A 22,942-nucleotide genomic window follows, 5' to 3' on the forward strand; every position below is an offset into this window, starting at 1 on the left:
AAGAGAGCAGTTATTCCCTCACAAACATTCACATCAGCGATTTTGAAGCAGACCTATGACGTATGCCAATCACCTGATACGTTTGTCTTAGCTGAAAACTATACACTCACACCAGGTGGCGGTCGAAATAATTAGAAATAAATACGTCTATTTTCAATATTTTTACTATGATTATTTCCCTGTTTGTTTGAAGATTAGACTATTATAAAATGGAATCTTTTGAAAGAATGTGGATCCTGGAAAAGACTACAACTGCACAATTTGTAGCAAATCAAGGTTTAAAATACTACCTGCACAGGTCAAAAAAAAAGGGGGGAGGGGGGGGGCAATTGACTCCAGTTACATTTGAATGCTCATCTTTTTTGTTTGTAAACCAACAACCTTCCCACTCTGCCATTAAAACAGATGTAAAATGCTCGGCGTTGTAGAATTCTACCAATGTGGAGTTCTTATATTTCAACTGTTTCATGTAATCGAGTGATGATCTTCAAAAGAAATGATATGATGATTTGCAATGAATCTCGACACACACTGTATTTTAACTATTATATTTGAAGATGTAAACACTGAGCTGAACTTCCACAGACTGCTAGAGGTGTGAACACTGGCGCTTCTAAACTTGGACATCACAATGCTCTGTTCTTGGACTCTTAATTATTCAGGCTGGGCAGTCTTTTTGCCTCTCATTGTACGATATTGTGTAACATACCACAACAGTCAACAAGTCATTTCCTAAATAATGAAGAGGAGAGGAGCAAGGACAGAATCGTGTAGCACACAGTAAGTTGATGGAAGGCATTCAGACATTAAGCATTTTCTGTAACCTGGGTAGGACTGGATTGTTTGTAAAGCACTGTCTTCTATGCCAAGGTTGTAGCCTAGGTTGGACTGCATTATGTGTAGAGCACTACTCCAAGATTGTGGTGCTTTTTGATAAGCATGTGAGAGTCCATGTGAAAAGTGTGCATCAGATCCACTGGTGTTGCACAGTCTCTTGTGAACTGGTTTGACAATTTATGTATATTCTACACTCTCCTTTGGAGAGGAGAATATGAAGGATCTCCAACATAAATTCAGACGTGTTATAGATAAATTGGCGCCAAGGGAGGTAATATGGGATTAGAACTGCACACCAAGGTTCAGTAGTAATATTGGGAAGCAATTATGAAAGCAGAGTGAGCCTTGTAGTAGATTCAAATGAAGCCAAGCCTTTTCTAACAAATGTAATTTGAGTGAAGTCTAAATAAACATACGGTCAGCTATGCAAGAAGTATTCAATGAATTTGAAAGCAACATCTTTCCTCATGAACCTCGGAAATCTTTAAAAAATTTTGGTTGTACATAAAGTAAGTCAGTGGAACAAAGTAGTCCATCCAAATGTTCATTATCTCTGATGACATCAAAAAAAGGTCAAAATAATTACTATTTCACTGAAAATGATTATTTAATTGAAGACAATGATGCAATTCCTATGCTCATCTAATGCATGCCAATACATAAATAAATGAAAGTGCAGTTGGAAAATGATATCACAGTGGAAGAAAGAGCATAAGAACTGATGGGATGCCCATCAGAGTCGGTATTAAATGTGCAAAGGAACTGACCTCTCTTCTAGCATCTGTTTCCCATACTTCTCTCGAACAATGATGTGGGTAACGATACTGGAATAAGACAACCAGTTTCATCAGATCAATGTGTAGTTTGATAAACGTGACTCACTGATGACAATTTCTGCATAATTATAAAACTTGTTTCGTGATCATGTGTGGTGGCTTTTCTGGAAACTGAACAACTCCTGTGTAGGAACTTCTAGCAATACCACCACTTGCAAAGTAGGTTAGAAATCAGATTAATAATGTTGCTCACGCAGCATATGTTCGCATTGGGCAACAAAGTTATTGACTGTGGATGATATCGTCAAAATGGAAATAATGAAGTCACTGTAAAAAAGTCATTAATTTTGGCACTTATCTTGAATGGATTCCCCGTAGATTTCATCGAAGTTGTTATGGTTCATCTTGTTGTTTCTAGGGTGATTCCACTGCTAGAAGGTCCAGATCTGTATTTTAGCAATATTTGAATACCTAACAAATGCGTTTCTCAGAAAATTAAAATGATCAGACAATCCCAGATCAGAACGATGGTGTGGTAGAAATAATTTTTGACTTGGTGTTCACGATCCACATTTTTATTAAACTTCTTTTAAATTCACATATACTTCTTCTTAATTGTCACATCATCAAGAAAACAGTTTTGTATCAATCTTCATATATTTAATTTCCACTTTAACCACACACAAGACTTGACTGTTATTTTACAAAGCGAAGTAACAACTTAACTTCTGCAAAGTGAAACAAAGACTGCTCTGTGCACATTCGCGCCAAAACTGTTAAAAGTAAGTCTAAGATTATGACAGTCTCACAGAAATTAATACACACAAGAACCATATCACTGTAATATATCGATACATCAGAGTACCTCTACATTAATAAAACCAAATGCGAATATTGTCACAAAAATATGTCTGTTACTTTGCAGAAAAGTAGTAAGATATTACTGGTATCGAGAACTGGGGTTGGAGTGCCGTAATGGTCATGTAAGTAAAGAACCATTACAAAGTGACATGGTTTCCATAAATGCTGAATCTGTGGTACCCAAGTTTTGTTCACAATATTCAGAAGGCAGTAGGGGAGTGGAGCTCTGATGTCGTGTTTCTTGACTTTAAGAAAACCTTCAGCACAAGTTTGCACCATTACCAAATAAACCATTGTGCCAGTCTTACAGGAGGGAGACATGATCAGTAGCAAAAATAGCGCCCAGTATACCTCATGGTAGAGTGATAGGACCATTACTCTGAAGGATGTGTATATTGAGCTAGCAGGTATCATTTATAGCCACATGTGTTTATTTACAGGTAATGCAGTTGTTGACAGGGAACTGACATTGTTAGAAACTAGTAATGAAATGCAGAGAGAAATTTATTTTATTCATATTCCTCATGTTTGCCCTCCCACATCTGTAGATATTTTAAGGAATATGTGAAGCGCCACATCAGCACTAGTGGTGATGATTTACTGTAGAAAAATGTAGAGATATTTCCAGATGATCAGTGTCTGGTGTAAAGATTGGCAGCTCACTCTAAATACAAATAAATGGAATGTAATGCAATGCAGTGTATGCAAATAGGTAGAAGGACATAACATATTTACCTGATTATAAGAGAGGTTTTTTCCCAAATTCATCACTCGAAAAATACAGGGTCATCTTATATTTGCAGATTAAACCATTGCTGCTGAGGTTAACATATTGATGATGTTCTTGAATAGAGTATATTTGGGCTGTCTTACATTTACAGCTGATGCTTTGGCTATTGAGGTTACATGCAGATTTATTTTGAAGAATTCAGAAAGGCAGAGATGGACAGGCGATACATTCAAACAGGCTCAAGATTTCCTGATACATGAAAGCGCTTGACACATTATTGATGCTGCTCGAGCAGTCTTGTAACATTTGACTTGGGTGGCAGTAGTGCAAGGGATATGCAAGACACTGAACTAGCCACTGCAACAATCTGTTGTTCTGCTTAAAATATGACAATTTTGTGAAGCACAGGCGGAAATAGCTCTAAATTCTATCATCTTACAAACTCTTGTATTTGAACAGGTTTGCACTAAAAGTTCTCAAATATGTATCAATACCGTGCACAAACATTAATATTGCTTTTTAAGCAAAGGTAAGATTCAAAAGTGGACATGTTGTCCTTCAGAATACGTGACTTGATTCTGAACGTAGATCAATATTTTATTTGATTATGAGAGACTTTAATGATATATTAAATTGGTAGCAAATGAGAAGCTGCGCTCTTATATTAGAAGAGCAGATAAAAACATTAGCAGCTTTTGATCAGTTTTAAAACATGATAGTGAAATTAAGATGAAACCAGAGGGAAAATTAATCCAGAATGAAATGTCTGAAGACAAAATAAACCATACAAAACTGACTAATTGTTGTAATGAGAATAAATTAAAGCACAAGATCCACTGTGGAGACTACCAACACATCAGTAGGTGGTTGGATGAGCAAAAGTTTTAGAGTTGGACTGAATTGTGACTGCAATCTTTTATTTATGTATTAGTTGATTTTGTTACATATGACCTGTTTCTAGAGTACATTGCAGTCTGTATTTCACTGTTGTTCAAGCACAGCACTATGGAATGTTAGAGGGTGAGTGGTGATACCAGCTTGTTTGAGAACTAGTGGAGTGCGTGGAGGGGAGTAGTGAGTAGGCGGCAAATTACGTCATGTTGCCAACCATGGGAATCTATACTGTGTACTTTGGCTGTTTAGGAACATCTGCCATATTTAAACTGCAGTTTGCCTGTTGAATCAGTTTGTAGTTAAAACTGAATTGGCTTTAAAATTGGACAACTACTCGACAAGTATTCATTTCTGCAGGAGACGGTAAAAGTCTAGATAGAGGCCAGTAGCATACTTATGCATTTTGTGGTGCAATGTAGTCAGTGCTCACTGTGATGTATGATGGGAATGAAAGAGAATGTGTCAGCTGCTGTTCTACATAGTCAATGAGAGAGTGGTGAGCAGATGATGTGTTTGGAAGCAAGATCATTGTAACTTTCTCATGTCGGTATAGAAGCGAAATCCAATATGTATTTGGATAGAAACGTCTTTACTCTCAGGTCCCACAGTAACCACAACCTCAGAAATTGCAACATATTTGCAAGAAACAGCCAAATATTTGTGACGACAACAATTTATATTTCACAGCTATACTATAAGGATAATGATTGAAATTAGTGATACCATCAGAGCATTAGTAAGCAAAAACTGCCGGAAAGAAAATAGCCTGCACTATTTCTTTTCATTTATTTTATTTCTCCTTGTATTTTTTAAATGTGGAAAGCAATAAAGGGCCTAAATTTAGAGTAGATATAATGTTAACTTTTTTGACAGGTACTTTGTCACAAAACAATTTGTAATTTTGACTAGAATATGTTGGAAATAAATTTTTCTCAGGAAGCCCTTTTGAAAAAAAGGGGGGGGTTGCTTTATAATAAGGATCATCCTGTACTCTAATAAATATGGTAATATTATTTGACTGCAGAATTAGTGATCACTCATGGGAATCCGTCACAACCTTCAAATATCTTAAGAGTATCTGTCCAGAGCAATTGTACCATGACTCTAGAACTAGAGAAATTCCAGCTTATTCAGAGACATACCGACAGACTTTCTTCTCACGTACCATTTGTGGATAGATGTGGTGAAATAAATGCAGCTTGGGATAATTTTTATGCTATTACCATCTGACACAAACATACTGTGAATTATGGAATACAGATGCAAATGTAATCTTCTGCTGTGGGACTACTAATACAAGCTTTTGCTTCACAAACTTCCATCTCCGTGTTATGTGTGCAACAGAACCAACCATGTGATTGATTGTATAATGCTGGGAGTTACCACTGTTGTTAATTACCATCATTCACAAGACTCCATTTTATCCTGGGACTTGCAAAATGTAATTATTGATACAATGTACATTAGATTCAAAGCTCCGGTTCAAAATGCTGTAGAAAGAGAACTGCTGTTTAGAACGACATAAAATTTGAATAGCGTATTATTGATGCAGGGGGAAACATCGTGCAACAAAACAAACTTCAACTGAAGTTTTACTAGTAGAGGGTGCTGAAAGCATCTTAATGTAAATGGGGTTGGCTACAATTGACAGATGAATCACAGTACGATGGCAATAGATTGAGTTGTACATTACATCATCCGTTCTGTTCATTGTGCATGACTGCACAAGCGTGGCAGTCTACAATGGCAAGGTCATACCACAACTGATGGGGAAAAAATCAGTTTTTTATTTGTCATGAGGCCAACAACCACATATAAAGCAACAATGAGATTGGTTTTAAATGTCATGGACCCAAAAACTGCCTAAAAACAAAATGACATTGGTTTCTAATTGTCGTGAGACTCCCACTTGTTCAATATGCTGTCCCTGCTTCCTCACAAAAGTTAAAATTTGCAAACAGCGTGTTCCACAACAAACCAGTGTGTCTCAGGGGTCACATTCAGCATGCGTTGCAAAATGCGTGCTTTCAGTTCAGCTACATTCATAATTGGAGCACTGAAAACAACATAATTCAGATAGCCCCGTAGCCAGAAGTCACATGGATTAAGATCAGCTGATCTGGACAGCCAGGCTGTGGGAAAGTGACGGGTGATAATTCTAGCATTTCAAAATATCTCTGCAGCAGCTGCTTCACTGGCTGTGCAATATGTGAAGGAGGGCCATCTTGCATAAAAATAATCGTACCCACACATCCACATTATTGGAGGAGTGGAATGACATTGGTGTGTATGTGACTGTTGCAGCATTTACCAGTGATTGTATAGGTAACAAGACTGAAAGGATTCATCTCCTTGAAAAAATACGGTTCTACAATAAACAATGCTTTTTCAACCTGCAACACACAGTCACATTTTTAGAATAAAGTGGTACCGTGATGTGCTTGCAGATTTTCCATTGCCTGTAGTCTATGTATTCACTTGTCCTTGTAGATGGAAATGGAGCTTTGTCTGTCCACACCATGTTCCTTGGTCATTCATTGTCCACTTCCATGCAAACGAGAAATCCCAGAGTGGACGTTTGCCTTGCTGGGAAGTCAGCAGGAAGCAACTCCTGAAATGGGTGATTTTGTATGGACAGCCATGCTGGATGTTTCATGCGATTTTATGCACCATCATTGCAAACATGTCCAACATTCGGGTAATTCCCCATGCACTGAATTTTGCTCACCAGCATTTCTCCTGTAGTGTTGCGGCCCCATCTACAGTTGTCTCTCTGCCACATTGCACTTCAAAAGAACCCGTCTTTTCGATTTTTGTAACCATACCCTTCATACTGTTGAGTGTCTGAAATCATTACTGCAGTGCTACTGGTGCACAGTCACAGTTCTTGTAAAAGAGCCTTACCAGCAACACGGGAGACAGTAATGTTGGGTGCCTTGGGCACAAACTGTGGAACAGCTGTGTGCCCCATGTCTGTTGGTGTGCATATTCTGACACAGTGTCATCTATTAGTCAGATTTTTTGATTTAACCCCCAATGACAGTTCCCCTGGCATCATTAATGAGTTGGACAAATTTGACGTCATTCTGAGGAATGGTTCTCTTTCTACAGCATTTTGAAACTGGAACTTCAATTATGGACACTGTATTATATGGTACTTGTAAGCTGTGAACTTAATCTTGATTTTTTTTTTTCCTCTCTGGCTTGATAACATCCCAGGCAGCTTTTTTTTGTTCATTATGTAAGATATGTGGTTGATTGAACATTCCATGGATGTATTGCTGGTTATAGTGTTCAACGGGTGCAATATTTTGGCTGTCTTATGTTTTGCCATCGTCAGATGCACTGACAAACTGACCTCCCATGGCTGCTCAGCTGGCTGTTCAGTCAATATTAATACACCAGCAGAAACTGAACAATCGCAAATACAGGGCTATTATAAATGATTCATTCGCTTTCAAACTCTGTGTTTCCCAAAATAATACATATATGATTGGTGTGTGAATAGAACAGTAAACTCATGAAGTTTGCGTTTCCCGCAGCATGTGGAATTAAGAGTCACATGTTGTGACAATAAGGTGACAGCAAGAAAAGAGTTTTTGTGTGTTGAAATATACAAGATGTTTATCAGTTACAACAGTTTAGTGTGGGTTTAGAAGGAATTATAGAAGAGAGCCACCATGTAAACAGAGAGATGTGCATTGATACCAACAATTTAGGGGTGCTGGTTGTTGCTCAAATGTGCAAGATGTGACATAGAGAGGGGTCAGGGAAAATTTCATACACAGTCCAAAAAAATCATCGATGTGCACAAGCTACAAACTTGGAATACAACAACAAACTGTGCAGAAGATTTTGTGATAGTGGTTAAATTTCAAACCATACCATCTGCAGCTTATGCAACAAAAAAATATGGGACACATTCAGTTTTGTATCAGAATGCAGGAAGTGAGGATGAACATTTCACCCCCCAAGCTGATATTCAACAATGAAGAAACATTTCATTTATTAGCAGAGGTTAATCTCAACAGTGAAAGTGTGTGGGGCATTCAAAATCCTCATGAAATTGTACCCATGAATGAGATTCTCTGAAGGTTAGTGTAGTGTTTTCTGTGCAATGTTACAGACAAAGTTGTATGGGTCATTTTTCTTCTATGAGAACACTGTGACAGGTATCTCTTACCTTGATATGTTGCAGTTGTGGTTGTTTCCTCATCTGACTAATGGTTCTGAGAACTTTATCTTCCTACAACATGGAGCACCTCCTCATGGGAGCATCAATGTTCGTCATTACTTAAACAACGAACTTCTGCTTTGCTGGAATGGACGTAGCAGTGAAGATGATGTGAGTCTGTTCTCTGGGCCCCCTAGATCATTTGATCTAACCCTTTGTGACTTTTTTCCTTTGGATGTAAATTAAGGACGGTGTTTATGTACCATAACTTCCAAGAATGTTGAAAAGCTCAGAGAATGAATCAGTGCTGCTGTGATGACTATTGACAAAATGTTTCTGCATAAGGTGTGGAACAAAATTGACTGTCACTTGGACATGTATCACACCACCAGACAGGCACTTATAGAACATTTGTAGAGTGGAAAATGCAAACTTGCTGAGTTTGATTCTATTCATGCATATCTCACATTTATACAAGAAGTGCGTTGGAAAATAGAGCTTTGAAAATGAAAGTATCATTTATAGTAGCTATGTATATGATTATTATTGTCCTTGCAATTTACTGTCTTGATTTCATTTGCATAGTACTGGGTGGTTGCAATTAAAGTGCAACTACACACAGAGGCCTAGTGTGGGCTGTAATTATCATATGCAAGTGAGACTTGTCAAACCAGTTTACACTGGAAAAAAGTTAGTTCTAGTTTTGGCCAGCATGTGCAAATCTAGCACTGTGAACACAAGAAAGACGCATAAAAAAGTTTCCACATATGATGGATTAAGAATTAGACCTGGGCAGAAAAGGTCAAAGAAGTCAGAAAGACATAATGTTGATTTTATTATAACTGCACCTCACTCAGTTCGTTCAGTATGAGCACCAGAGATGTTGAAGAAATGCTGTTTAGTGACAGATTTGTGCCTGGTGTGTGAAATTAGAAATAATATTTTTCAGCGTTAATCAGTTCGACATTAGTGCATTAGCATACCTATCAAGTTTACTGCCATGTGATAATTACAGACCACAATGGAGCTTTGAGTAGCTGCGTCTTAAATATAACCATCTGGCACTTTTTAGTGATTGAACATATACCCTTATCAGACTTATTTGGATGTAGAGTATATCAGTCTTGCTCGCCTGGCTAGCAGCACGGGGGCCGATGTTCAATCGAGTTGGCGTCATGTACCAGTGAACGACACGCTGTTGCTGTGAAGGTGTGTTACAAAAACGGCAACAGCTACATGGCCGCCCAGTGTATTTCATTCTCATTACAATTTTGCACATCATGCCCCAGTCCTCTCGATGCATCTATCAAAGTGGAAATACAGAACTTTGGAGGAATCGCATGATACGGTGCAAAAGAGGGGTGGAAGGGCAAAATGTATGCTTGCCAGAGAATGTTGCAAGAGTAGAAGAAGCCTTCAGCTGAAGTCCCAGGTGTACTGCACACAAGCACATGCTGCAACTTGAGAGAACAGGTCGCAGTGTATGGTGAATATTGAACAAGGAACTGCAATACCCCTCATACAAAATATAGATTGTGCAAAAACTGAATGTTGGATGACCTCCTAAAGAAACTAAGCTTTTGCCAGGAATTGTTGGAACTCATGAATGACAACCCCGGCCTATGTAACAGTCTGATCCTGGGTGATGAGGCCAATTTTTATGTCTCAGGTTTTGTTAACAAGCATATCTTTAGATACTGGTCGCATGAAAATCCTGAAATGCTTCATGAAATGCCACTTCACAGTCAGGAATTGGAGGATCAAATTTGGGAGGAAGTTAATCGATTTCCAGTGCCAGTCCTGCAAGATGTGATGTCTAAGTTCTATAAAAGACTTTAAATGTGTGTGAAAGAAAAAGGCAGCCACCTTATATGATGTCATTTTCAAGTGCTGGGTATTTTAAGTGGCAGGCATTGTAAATCCATGTTATATTTTTTATAGCATTGCAAATAAACTTGTCTCAGATGGAAGTTTCAGAATTGCCCATTTCACTGCTGCACCTGTTATTTTATTGTTTAGAACATCTGTTCTGCTTGCATAATTTTTGGAGACTGTAGAACATCGTCATCTCGGGGATTATTGTATTGCAGTTATGTTTGGGTGATGTTTAGCTCATTTAGTTTAGTTCATTAGTCTCGTCCCTGTTCCGGAAAACTGTTTGTTTTATCAAGTGAGGTGACACCATTGCTAAGATGTACTTGCATTTTGGACAGAGGAAAAACAACCATCCAGCTTTATATTTTCGGTTTTTCCCTAAATCTTTTGAAAAGAAAATGGCCAATTTCCTTCCCCATCTTTGCTCATTCTGAGCTTATGTTCTATTTCTAATAACCTCATCATCCATTTTGTGGGGAGAGAAAGATGCACCAAACAACTATGGTTTTTTTCTTTGAACCTTATTCAGAGACCAGTTTCAGAAACTTATATTTCAGTTATTAATTCTGTACAAAGGATGAAAAATTTCTTAAATCAATACATAGGATTAAAAGATATACATATAAGAATACTTTCTTTTTTCCTTAGCAGAATTTTACTTTCGACACTTCTACATTTCATGAACGCATCACCATTTCCCAAATTATTGGCTGATTCAGCAAGCCCTGTGCTAATACCTTAGTGAAGCTGAATATCAATACATGCATTCTATTCAGCAATGGTTCACTGAATGTGAAAAATTTAGGCTGACGACCTAGCTGCAAAACCATTTTCAGGATAAGTCCACACGGGTGGGTCCAAACAAAAAGACAGGCCAGGAAGTGAATTTGTAGATGGAAAGACTGATCGAGGAGGTATATTCAAGCTCCCAGAAATTGTGTCCATTCTTACTGCAGAATTCATAGTGATTTTAGAGGGACTTAAATATGCAAAAGAAGTGGAAGAACAAACAATCATAATTTTATCGGGCTCATGCTCACCACTGATGCTGTTAAAAATGCTACACTGTCTACAGTACCAAAATTTATGTAGTGTATCAGATTATAGAAGCAGTGCATGAACTTTCTCATGTAAAAAAAGATGAGCATCATTTTACAGATAAAAGCACACAGTGGAATAAAAGTAGATAATCCGTTCTAGGAAACTGTATGCAGTGGTTCAGTGAAATATGATGAAGTGCCACCCAGTGATATCCTTCACAACATAAGGACTATGATCAGGAGCTCTATAGAATTAATTGCCAACAGTCATACAAAATTAAAGGGAGGCACTATGCCCCAGTGGTGCCTATCTCCCATCACATCTTTGGTACCAAAACTTCAGATAAAACAGAAACTTTACAGTGACTTTGCTTCAATCGCAGGAGATCCCAACAACATCTCTATGATCTCAACGTGATCACGTCATCTTTGTGTGAATGTGGCAGTGAGGAAGATGTGGATCACATTTCTTCGGCTGCCACAAAAGGTTTCAAGAAACCACAAAACTGTTATAGTATGTGATGATATCTGAAAATGCATTGCCTGCGAACATTAAAACCCTTTTAGCATCAGAACACACATAGTAGTCTATACATTCTATATAATACTTGTTTTTTTAAATAAACCACCTTTTCTTGCTGCAATGTAATTTATTTTTCCCTTTTGCTTTTTGCCTTTTTCTTACTCTAAGGCATCTTCAGTGGGATCTAAAATGACAGTTTTGTTATTTTTGGATTATCAGACAGTTCACATAGTTTTTTGTGTAAATAAGTAGTTAGTAACAGCTTACTGGCATTGCCACTTCCTCATCTGATCTGGAGGCTGGACGCTTCCTCATCTGGTCTGGAGGTTGCACTGCCACTTCATTTCCACAACATAAGCACAATTTTGTATTCCAAACTTTTTCTTCCACACTGTTCACCATGTTTCTGCTTCTTCTTTATGGTGCACTATTATTCTTTTGCCACTAGTTATAGCTATTTGTTTGAACACTGTGCTTTGAAAGACATAAATATTGTGAGTTCATTATTTGTTTCCGCCTGTTTAGTTTGTATACCTAAACGTTGCCAAACTTACAAGGTATATGTTCAAAACGAGTGGTGATCAGCTGATTTCAGTTTTGGTTTAAGTGTTCTGTGGACAAGCAAGTTAAAAGTTGTCAGGTGGTATTGTTATTGTTACCATTATTGTTGTTGTTATTATTATTATTATTATTATTATTATCCTCTTTTGGTGTGTTATTCTATTATTTTATCCGTTAGTGTAAACAATGAATTGTTTGGTATGTGAACTGGATCATTCAACAGGGTTTTCTTTTCTGCTTTGGTTTCCTGTATGTGGTAATTTTCGTGCAGGGTTAGGAGGTGTTTTTTATTGTGAAGGATGGCCACCTAGCTGGCCATTGTGGCCAAGCGGTTTTAGGCACTTCAGGCCAGAACCGCACTGCTGCTATGGTCACAGGTTCGAATCCTGCCTCAGGTGTGGATGTGTGTGAGGTCTTTAGGTTAGTTAGGTTTAAGTAGTTCTAAGTCTAGGGGACTGATGACCAGATGTTCAGTCCCATAGTGCTCAGAGCCATTTGAACAATTTGATGGCCACCCAAACTAACTTATCAAGCTTCTATACAATTTTGTAACAAAGTGCCAAATAAGAATAAAGGAAGAGAGATTTTTTTTTTAATAATATATTAAATATATTAATTTACATAGGTTGTTTACTGAAGTTCTGCCTAAAAGGATGTCATAGCTAATTGTTGTTTTTATGGTCTGAGGCTGACTGTGTGGGTGGTGCCATAAACCCATTAACAAATTAAAAAAGAAAAATTCCTTACATCATAAAATAAGCCTATGAATGTCACAATAGAGCAAGTACTAAAATAAGTTTCACCAGCGGCATATCGTGACACACTTTAAATTTTGAACTCGTCACAGAAAAGATTTCTTTTTCACAAGTAAATCACATTCTGTCGACTCAACGCATGATGAACAGTGCTGTTTGAGAACATTCCAATAGCTGGTGCTACCTCTGAGTAATGACTGATTTTCACTATGTCTTGCATATCAACAAATTTTCTTCTGCTATACTGAATGGTAATTATCAGTAAGTCTACTTGCTCAGCCACATTTCTCAATTCCTCTGGATTTTAATATGATATGATTATTTGTTCCTTTGGGAAAATGTTCATGAAATCCAGTTCTTTTTACAATGTATCTGGCTTATGCAATAATGAAATTCAATTTTGTTCACCAGATGCTTTTTTAATATGCTACAGAAAATTATGCTTTGCTTACAGCCATCTCATGGTTGGGTCTTGTGAAAAGAGAATATTTCATTTGACTCATCCACACAACTTTGCTGTACATATGGCACTTTGATGGCTTATCTGTAAACCAGTCCCATTGCTAGGTCTCCAAGTCAACCAGGTTTTTATAGTGCATTGGTATTCCTCACTTTGTGCTTAATTGCACCATAGTGTAGTCACACAGACCTGAAATTATCTGTTTTTACATCAGTAGCACAATGTTTTTTAAGCACCCAATAGAAGTTACAAGAGATGAGCCTTTGCCATAACACTTTTCCTGAAAAATAAACAGCTACACATAGAATTATTCAGAACTACCTTGGACCTGGCTACAAATAAATAAATGTGTGTTCCAAACTCATTGTATTTACCTCGATTTCTATGCATGTTGTATTGTTTTCGAGTAATCTACTACGCGGAAATAGTTTGAATTTGTATATCATTAAGGTCATTCACTTCCGGCAAATATAAATGAATTCAAATTTAAGAGTTTTGATGTGTACTTGAAATAATTACTGATATTTCACATGAATTATGTTACAGATTCTAAGTTGACACAAATTCCACTTGTGGTTCTGGAACAAATGGACCTACAGTTGAAACAAAATAAGAAAATTACACAAAATTTGGATCTTCAGACATCAACTACTCGTTGCTGCTGTTGTCAAGTATTGTGTAGGAGCATTGCCACCCAGACTGACAGCAGTCACATGAAGCAGAACTGAAATAACTTTCTGAAAGTGAAACATTTGTGTACTTCTTTGACATTTTGGAAACAGGTATGTTAATTACAGTGTTATGAAATCTCATGTAACACAGTATATCACAATCAAATTTGTCCCTACATGTTCTCCCTCCGTATGTAATTTTCATGTAGAGTTTGTCGTCTTGCTGGAGTTGAGAGTAAAGTTATGCACTGCTAAGCAAGGTATTCAGCAAGCTCCAATCTAACATTAAGAAATCTTCATTAGCCATTCCTACTACAAATTATCTGGATTCAGGGATTGAAAAGTTTTTTTTGTTGTTGTTGTTGTTGTTGTTGTAAAGCTAACTAGCAATGTTTATTGTAAAACTGTGTGACAAGAGTAATGTATTGTGAACAGTTGTGTGTGTTTATTGACAAAAGCCATTATTTTCTTTGAAAAATATATCAGCTGCCAATAGGAGATAAAACAATAGCTGTTTATTGTAACTGAGGAAGCAGTAGGTGTCCCTCCCCCATCCCCCCCCCCCCCACCCCCCACCCCCCTCCTCCAAAGAAGCAGCTTTCTTTTTGTTTTATTTGTGTACATTTAACATGGAAAACAATAAGCAATATGGAACTGTGTTTTTATTGGTTATATTCTATGAAAATGGCTTTTGGATAATATATTGGACAAGTGAATTTATATGTATACAGGTGAGCATACATATTTAAAATTCAAATAATACACTTCATACCTTTAAATATTTATATGGAAAGTACAGGATGAAATAATTACTATTTGGAAAGGATAGATTGTTACTCGCACATTCACACATGCATGGCTACTGGCACCAGATGCTAAGACTGGCTGCAACAACATCTGGTGTGAGCAGTAATATATCTTGTGTGAATTGTTGGAGTAAAGAGTAGGCATGGAGTAGGGAAACGGAAGGATAGCAGGGTAGGGGTGGGAAAAGATGCTAGTGCTGCCTGTAGGAGCATGGAGTGTCGTTATGGGGACAGGAGAGGGTAGATGTAGATGTGCACATGTGTGCGTGCACGTGTGTGTGTGTGTGTGTGTGTGTAGGGGGGGGGGGGGGGGGGGGGGGGATCCTGAGTCTGGTTGCGTTGACAGTGGATGGTAGTGGGATGGTGCAAGAAAACTGGCATAAATGAATTCATTGTCGATCTGACAGTCATCAAGGCGTGCTTCAATGATGAGGTGTTGCCAACTTGATGGAGATGCATTGTGGAAGGAAACCATGGGCTTCAATGTCAAACTTGCAAGTGATGTGTATGCACAGTGGTGAAGAGGGCTAGCAGAGATTGACATAGATCCTTGACTGGGAATTTGACACTGATGATGGACTATCCTGCCAAAATAAAATGCCATGGGCCAGCTCCAGTAGCAGCTGGTATTGTCATAAGAAGTCTGACAAATAAGTCACTAATCAAATCCACCTGCTCACCAAGATGACTCAGGAGAGTAACAAATTTAGCACAGTCATCAATTTCTCCATGTGCAGTCATGATGGCAAACTGCATTGCAGGTTGATCAGCACGGAACAGTGAAAGCTTGAATGTTGATGGAAAGTAGACAAGAGTGAAACAGCATACCAAAGCCTGGCACAGTAGGTACAGCAGCAGTGTCAGTAGCTATTAGTTCACATGACTATAGCAACAGTTACAATGAGAGTGGCAGAATTGTGAACATGCATGACATGGTGGGCACTACATACATGGACAAGGATAATGGTACTGGATGTAGCACAGTCTGTTACAGGAAAAACACTGGAGAAGTCTTGGGAGCGGTAGGACCACTGTGCACACTTGGCAAAATGCCTGTCTGGTGCAGCTGTTCAGGTGGGAGTGTAGGCACATGCAACACTATAGGCGTGACATACTCAGGTGCAGAAAATGGATGAGAACATTGCACATCTGAGGAACACCAAAACTGTCACAGGTGCAGTGGACACCCGATGACGTGTATGTTTGACAGCATTGTTCAGGTAGAAAGTTGTCATGTTCTCAGTCGGCGCCTGGCATTGTTGCTTCCCATCTTTGGCTTTAGGCACAGTCTGATGAGAGGCACTCAGTTATATGGTGTTGTAGCATGGCACATAACAAAAAGTAGCGGGAAGTCACTATCTTTTTGCAGTAATTGTGGAACTCTGAAGTCCAAAAATGGCTGAATTGTAACAGTTTATTTAACACCATGTTTGTACGGTGAAACAAGCAGCCAGATGCTGTCGTCGTGTGTCACCAATGTAGTTCCTTGCGCATGCTCTCTCTCTCTCTCTCTCTCTCTCTCTCTCTCTCTCTCTCCCCCCCCCCCCTCCCCCCCCCCCCCACCCTCACCCCCTGCGCGTCTGTGTCTGTGTCTGTGTGCGTGTGCATGTGTGTGTGTGTTTAAAAAACCCTGAAGCAGTGTAGATGATGTTGACACAAGTAATTTAATATAAGACATATGGGACCATAAATGTCAGGGAATCCCCCAAAATGGTTCACAAATGTTGAACATTTGCACCTTGCCAAATGTGCAGCGTTTGGGCTTATCAATCGTACCTTTGCCAGTACGGGGCAGTTGTTATACATCACTCCTCTAGGGTACTCTGTTTCCGTTTGTGCATTATCCGATATGACACAGTAGTGGTAATACAAGACCATGATTAATCAGTTTACATATATGAAAACAGAGTAGCCCAACAGAGTGATGTGTAGTACTCTTCCCCACCAGTGAGAATAGGATTGACAACCCCAACTGCTACATATTTGGTGAGGTACACCATCTGGTGACGTCACACACTCTACATTTATCTTCCACATTTGGTGTATTTTCCAATGTTTCGGCCCCATGTGGCTCGTCTTAAATTACTTGTCTCTGTGTCATCTACATCGCTTTGAGGCATTTCAAATGTTAATAAGAATATCCCTGTATATAAACTGATGGAAAAAAATCACAGCACCAAGAAGGAGCTCTAGAACATAATCGAAAGTTGGTAGGCATCTTTCTACACCTGAAAGATAATGTCTGTTCAAATTTTGTGCCAGTCACAGAAGAGTGGCACTAGTAGCTTAAGTATGAGGCTGCAAATCAGTTTCGCTTTAAATAAACACTGTAACAGTCATGAGCATTAGTTACATTTGAGACTGGATGTGGTGATGTTAATGAAGAATGTGTTTAAAGCAACAAAGACACCATTGTCAACACTTCACTGAGTTGGAAGGAGGTCATGTAATAGGGCTATGACAAGCTGGATGTTCGTTCCGTGATATTGCAGTAAGACTTGCCGGGAATGTAGACGCTGTACATGATTGCTAGCAGTGGTGGTCACAAGAACATATGGTTACAAGAAGAAAATGTTCCACATGGCACTACCGAGAGGGAAGATCATTATGGTCATTGTATGGCTCTTGTATGTCATAGTGCATCTGCAGTAGCAGTGGGCACCACAGTGGCAGAACAGACTGTTACAAATCGTTTACTTCAAGGACAGCTCCAAGCCAGATGCCCTATAGGGTGCATTCCACCAACCCCCAACCCTGCCATTAGCAACTTAAGTTGTGTCTAGAGAGAGATCATTGGAGGGCCTGGTGGAGATCAGTTGTGTTTTATGATGAAAGTTAGTTCTGTCTCAGTGTCACTAATGGCTGTGTGTTGATTACAAGGACGCCAATTGTTGGCCTGCAACCAGCCTGTATATGTGCTAGACATATTGGACCTACGCATAGAGTTATGGTCTGGGTTGAAATTTCGTATGACACAGGAGCAGTCTCTTGGTTATCCCTCTCACTCTAACTGCAGAATTATACATCAGTCTGGTGATTCAACCTGTTGTGCTGGCATTCATGGGGTGATTTTCCAACAGGATAACACTGGTCCATGCACTGCTGTTGTAACCGAACATGCTCTAGAAAGTGTCGACATGTTGCCTTAGCCTTCTTGATCACCAGATCTGTCTCCAATCGACCACATATGGGACATCATTGGATGGGAACTCCAGCGTCATCCACAACCAGCCTTAACCACCCCTGTATTGACCAACAAAGCACGTCAGGCATGGAACTCCATCCCACAAACTGACATCTGACACCTGTACGACACAATGCGTGCACCTTCGCATGCTTGCATTCAACATTCTGGTGGTTATACTGGTTATTAATCTATCACCATGTCACATTTGAAATGGCTTGTCTGACTCTTAAATTAATTTGAAATCTTGCAATTTTTATTAGTTAAATATGTTACCTAGACAAACGTATTCCCAAAATATCATTACTCTACAGTAATTATTTTTTGGTGTTGCAATTTGTTTCCATCAGTGTAAATTCAGAGGGAGAGGTTTTGAGAAGGCCTTAAGGCTTTAACCAGGAATTGGAGGTTGTGTTAGACTTCTAAAATGGGATCACTCTGGTGGAGTTTGTGGGTGGAGTAGTAGGACGGTTGGTGTAAGACTTCCATCAGGTAATCTCTGCATCTCATAACAGTTCACAGCCTCAACACGTTCTCTCCCACTCGTTGTAACTAGCCCTCCTCGACTCTGTGTACCACCTTCCTGGATGCTGACGTCCTCCTCTCTGATGGCTGCATCCACACCTTTGTCATTAAACCCACCAGCCACCAACTGTATCTTCATTTTGACAGCTGCCATCACTTCCATGCCAAAAAAATCTCTCCCATAAAATTGGGGCACTCTGTATCTACAGTGATATGAATTCCCCTGCCCAATATGTTGAAGGTTTCACAAAGGCCTTCACATACAGGTATTATCCCTAGCCTAGCCCACAACAGATTTTTTTGCCGTATCCTCATACACATCCAATACTCCCACCACCCCCAAGAACCAGCTACAAAGGAGTGTTCCCTTCATCACCTGATAGCATCCTGTACTGAAACAAATCGACCACATCCTTCTCAGAGCTTTCATTAACCATCACCATGCCCTGAAATGAGGGCCATGTTATCCAAGATCCTTCCCACCTCTCCTAAAGTAGTTTTCCGTTGCCCACCAAACCACCACCATATCCTAGTCCATCCCTATGCCACTCCTGCTCCTAACCCCTCGCCACAGGGATCATGTTGTTGTTGTTGTTGTGGTCTTCAGTCCTGAGACTTGTTTGATGCAGCTCTCCATGCTACTCTACCCTGTGCAAGCTTCTTCATCTCCCAGTACCTGCAACCTACATCCTTCTGAATCTGCTTAGTGTATTCATCTCTTGGTCTCCCTCTATGATTTTTACCCTCCAAGCTGCCCTCCAATACTAAATTGGTGATCCCTTGATGTCTCAGAACATGTCCTACCAACCAATCCCTTCTTCTAGTCAAGTTGTGCCACAAACTCCTGTTCTCCCCAATTCTATTCAGTACCTCCTCATTAGTTATGTGATCTACCCATCTAATCTTCAGCATTCTTCTGTAGCACCACATTTCGAAAGCTTCTATTCTCTTCTTGTCTAAACTATTTATCGTCCATGTTTCACTTCCATACATGGCTACACTCCATACAAATACTTTCAGAAACGACTTCCTGACACTTAAATCTATACTCGATGTTAACAAATTTCTCTTCTTCAGAAACGCTTTCCTTGCCATTGCCAATCTACATTTTATATCCTCTCTGCTTCGGCCATCATCAGTTATTTTGCTCCCCAAATAGCAAAACTCCTTTACTACTTTAAGTGTCTCATTTCCTAATCTAATTCCTCAGCATCACCTGACTTTAATTCGACTACATTCCATTATCCTCGTTTTGCTTTTGTTGATGTTCATCTTATATCCTCCTTTCAAGACACTGTCCATTCTGTTCAGCTGCTTTCCAAGTCCTTTGCTGTCTGTGACAGAATTACAATGTCATCGGCGAACCTCAAGGTTTTTATTTCTTCTCTATGGATTTTAATACCTACTCCGAATTTTTCTTTTGTTTCCTTTACTGCTTGCTCAATACACAGATTGAATAACATCGGGGAGAGGCTACAACCCTGTCTCACTCCCTTCCCAACCACTGCTTCCTTTTCATGCCCCTCGACTCTTATAACTGCCACCTGGTTTCTGTACAAATTGTAAATAGCCTTTCACTCCCTGTATTTTTCCCCGAGGTCGGCTTCTACCGGTTTTTCCATTCGTCTGTAAAGAATTTCCGTTAGTATTTTGCAGCCGTGACTTATTAAACTGGTAGTTTGGTAATTTTCACATCTGTCAACACCTGCTTTCTTTGGGATTGGAATTACTATATTCTTCTTGAAGTCTGTGGGTATTTTGCCTGTCTCATACATCTTGCTCACCAGATGGTAGAGTTTTGTAAGGGCTGGCTCTCCCAAGGCTATCAGTAGTTCTAATGGAATGTTGTCTACTCCCGGAGCCTTGTTTCGACTTAGGTCTTTCAGTGCTCTGTCAAACTCTTCCCGCAGTATCATATCTCCCATCTGAGGGGGTGGATTGGACAGGTCTTGCACCTGGGTCTTCCACAGGGACAGGGATCATATCCCTGTGGAAGACCCAGGTGCAAGACCTGTCCAATCCATCCACTCAGCACGTCCTATTGTAGTCTTGTCACAGGTTTATCCTATCCCATCAGAGGCCAGGCCACTTGCGAAAATAGCCACGTCATGTACCAGCTCTACTGCTGTCATTGTATAGATTTTTATATTGCTGTGACGACCAACCAGCTGACTACCAGGATGAATGGCCACTGCCAAACTATGGCCAAAAGCAAAGTAGGCCATCGTGTGGTACATCATGCAACCAAACATAATGTGCTTGATTTCAATGACTACTTCACAACCAGGGACATCTTGATCCTCTTTTCCACTACCAGCGTTTCTGAAATGTGCAGTTGGGAGGTATCCTTCCAACACGTTCTCCACCTCTGAAATCATCTTGTCCTCAACCTAAGGTAATTTATTGTCCCCACATGCACCATCCAAGTACCGCCCCATCTGCCCTATCACCTACTCCCAGTTCACATCCCCCACCATCATTGTGGTCTGCTCTCTGCCTTCTCTGCTGCTTTCCATTTCCATCCCCCTCCCCTCCTCTCCCCTTCCCTGTCTCCTCCCAAAGCTTCCTGATGCTGATGACCACCATCTAGCATTTACACACACAATCAGGCAGGTCTGACTCCTCTACCCCACTCACACTGTGCTATCCCTCCCCATTCCCCACATCATTGCTCCTCGCACTCAAAACACCACCATTGGATTGTGGTCTCAGCGGCCAGAGAGAGTGGTCATGTATGCATGAGGTGTGCTTGCGTGTGTGGATGTGTTTGTGTGTTCTTTTCCTCCTGAAGAAAGCTTTTGCAAAAGTTCAGTGTCAAATAGTTTTTGTTGTGTCTGTCTGCAACTCAACATGTCATATTTAAGGTGAGTAACACTCTTTTTCATAATGTTGTTCGTGTTACAACCTGAACTTTCAGTGTTTGACACTTAAGAATGTTCTGCATAAAAGATTAAATAATAGATTTTCAGCTACAGTTATGCATTCTGCAAACCATGGCAACAATATTTTTTTAGAAAATCATTTTACCGTTATTTTTCTTCACTTCATTGGCCTGTTTAAGTCGATGCATAAAATATTACAATTGTGATATAAACTTAGCTATAACAAATTCAATTGCTGCATTGTAAAAATCATATCATGTTCCATTTAGCTTTCTGCTTCAGTAGCAGTGTATGTTGTTGATGTGTCATTCATTGGCAAAGTTTTTGATTCTTACTATTAGGCATAACCACTAAAGATGTTTGAGGGACAAAGTTGCCTCCAAGGTATCTGTAAATTTTATCCCAGGTATTTTGCAGTTATTTCAGCATACCTGATACTGAAGTTAAATCAGTGAAGCTTATTTCAGCATCATGATACTGAAGTTAAATCAGTGAAGCTAATTTAAAGTTATTTTTTGGTGTTCAGATAAATATTGCTCCAGGCAGATTGAAGCCCAGTTGCAAGTATTGGTATTGTTGTTCTTATAGAATTTAATTCACCCAGATTGCATAAAAATACATAACGATTACTAGTTTCAGCAAAACTAAATTGCCATCTCGGCTCATTTGTACAGAACTACCACCTTTTTTTGTTGAATGTGTCCAATTAATGTGAACAGTCCATGGAATGGATTGGCCCTGGAAAAAAAAATTAATAAATACATAAATAAAAAATGAAATTTTCTATGTAAATTATCTGAAGATGGCAGTTTAATTTCGCTGAAACTAGTAATCATTGTGTCTTTTTATGCAATCTGGGTGAATAAACTTCTAAGAACAACAACTGTGTTATAATATGAGCAAAACACAAAATTACACCACAGAAATTGACTTGGCAAGAGCTAAAGTTGTCTTATGATCATGACATTTAAAGCAATGACTTGAAGAAACATGTCAGTGGGTAGTAATAATGGAAATATTGCACTAATCAAAACATGTCAGTGGGTAGTAATAATGGAAATATTGCACTAATCACATAAGTATTTACACTGCAATTAGGGGACACAATTTCCTGTAAAGATATTGCAGTCACAGTTTGCAGAATACGCAACTGTAACTCACAGTTTGTTGCAAGATACGCTTTGTATAGCACTTCATACCTTCCAAAAATTCTCAAAAATATACCTTTTATTACACAAGTACTGGATAAAACCGGGGGAGGGGGGAGGACAGCTGAATGAAGAAAAGGCACAAATGTAGTTTACAATTGGTGTTAAATAGTATGAATTTCTCATGGCATGGTACCTGCAAATGTGTGATAGATTATGGGAGGATACCAACAGTAACAA

The 22,942-nt window shown here is 39.2% G+C and overlaps 1 protein-coding gene across 1 annotated transcript in view; it reads left to right on the top strand.

Annotated features, from left to right (window-relative positions):
* The window catches only part of LOC124611132, a 236,098-nt gene that overhangs the window by 212,233 nt on the left and 923 nt on the right, over positions 1-22,942 (top strand). Inside the window, exon 14 of the mRNA XM_047140217.1 lies at positions 14,033-14,268. Within this exon, the coding sequence (XP_046996173.1) occupies positions 14,033-14,214 (182 nt within the window). The 3' untranslated portion in view covers positions 14,215-14,268. The remainder of the gene's footprint in view (positions 1-14,032; positions 14,269-22,942) is intronic.

Source organism: Schistocerca americana, chromosome 1 (assembly GCF_021461395.2).
Source record: "Schistocerca americana isolate TAMUIC-IGC-003095 chromosome 1, iqSchAmer2.1, whole genome shotgun sequence".
NCBI lineage: Eukaryota > Metazoa > Arthropoda > Insecta > Orthoptera > Acrididae > Schistocerca > Schistocerca americana.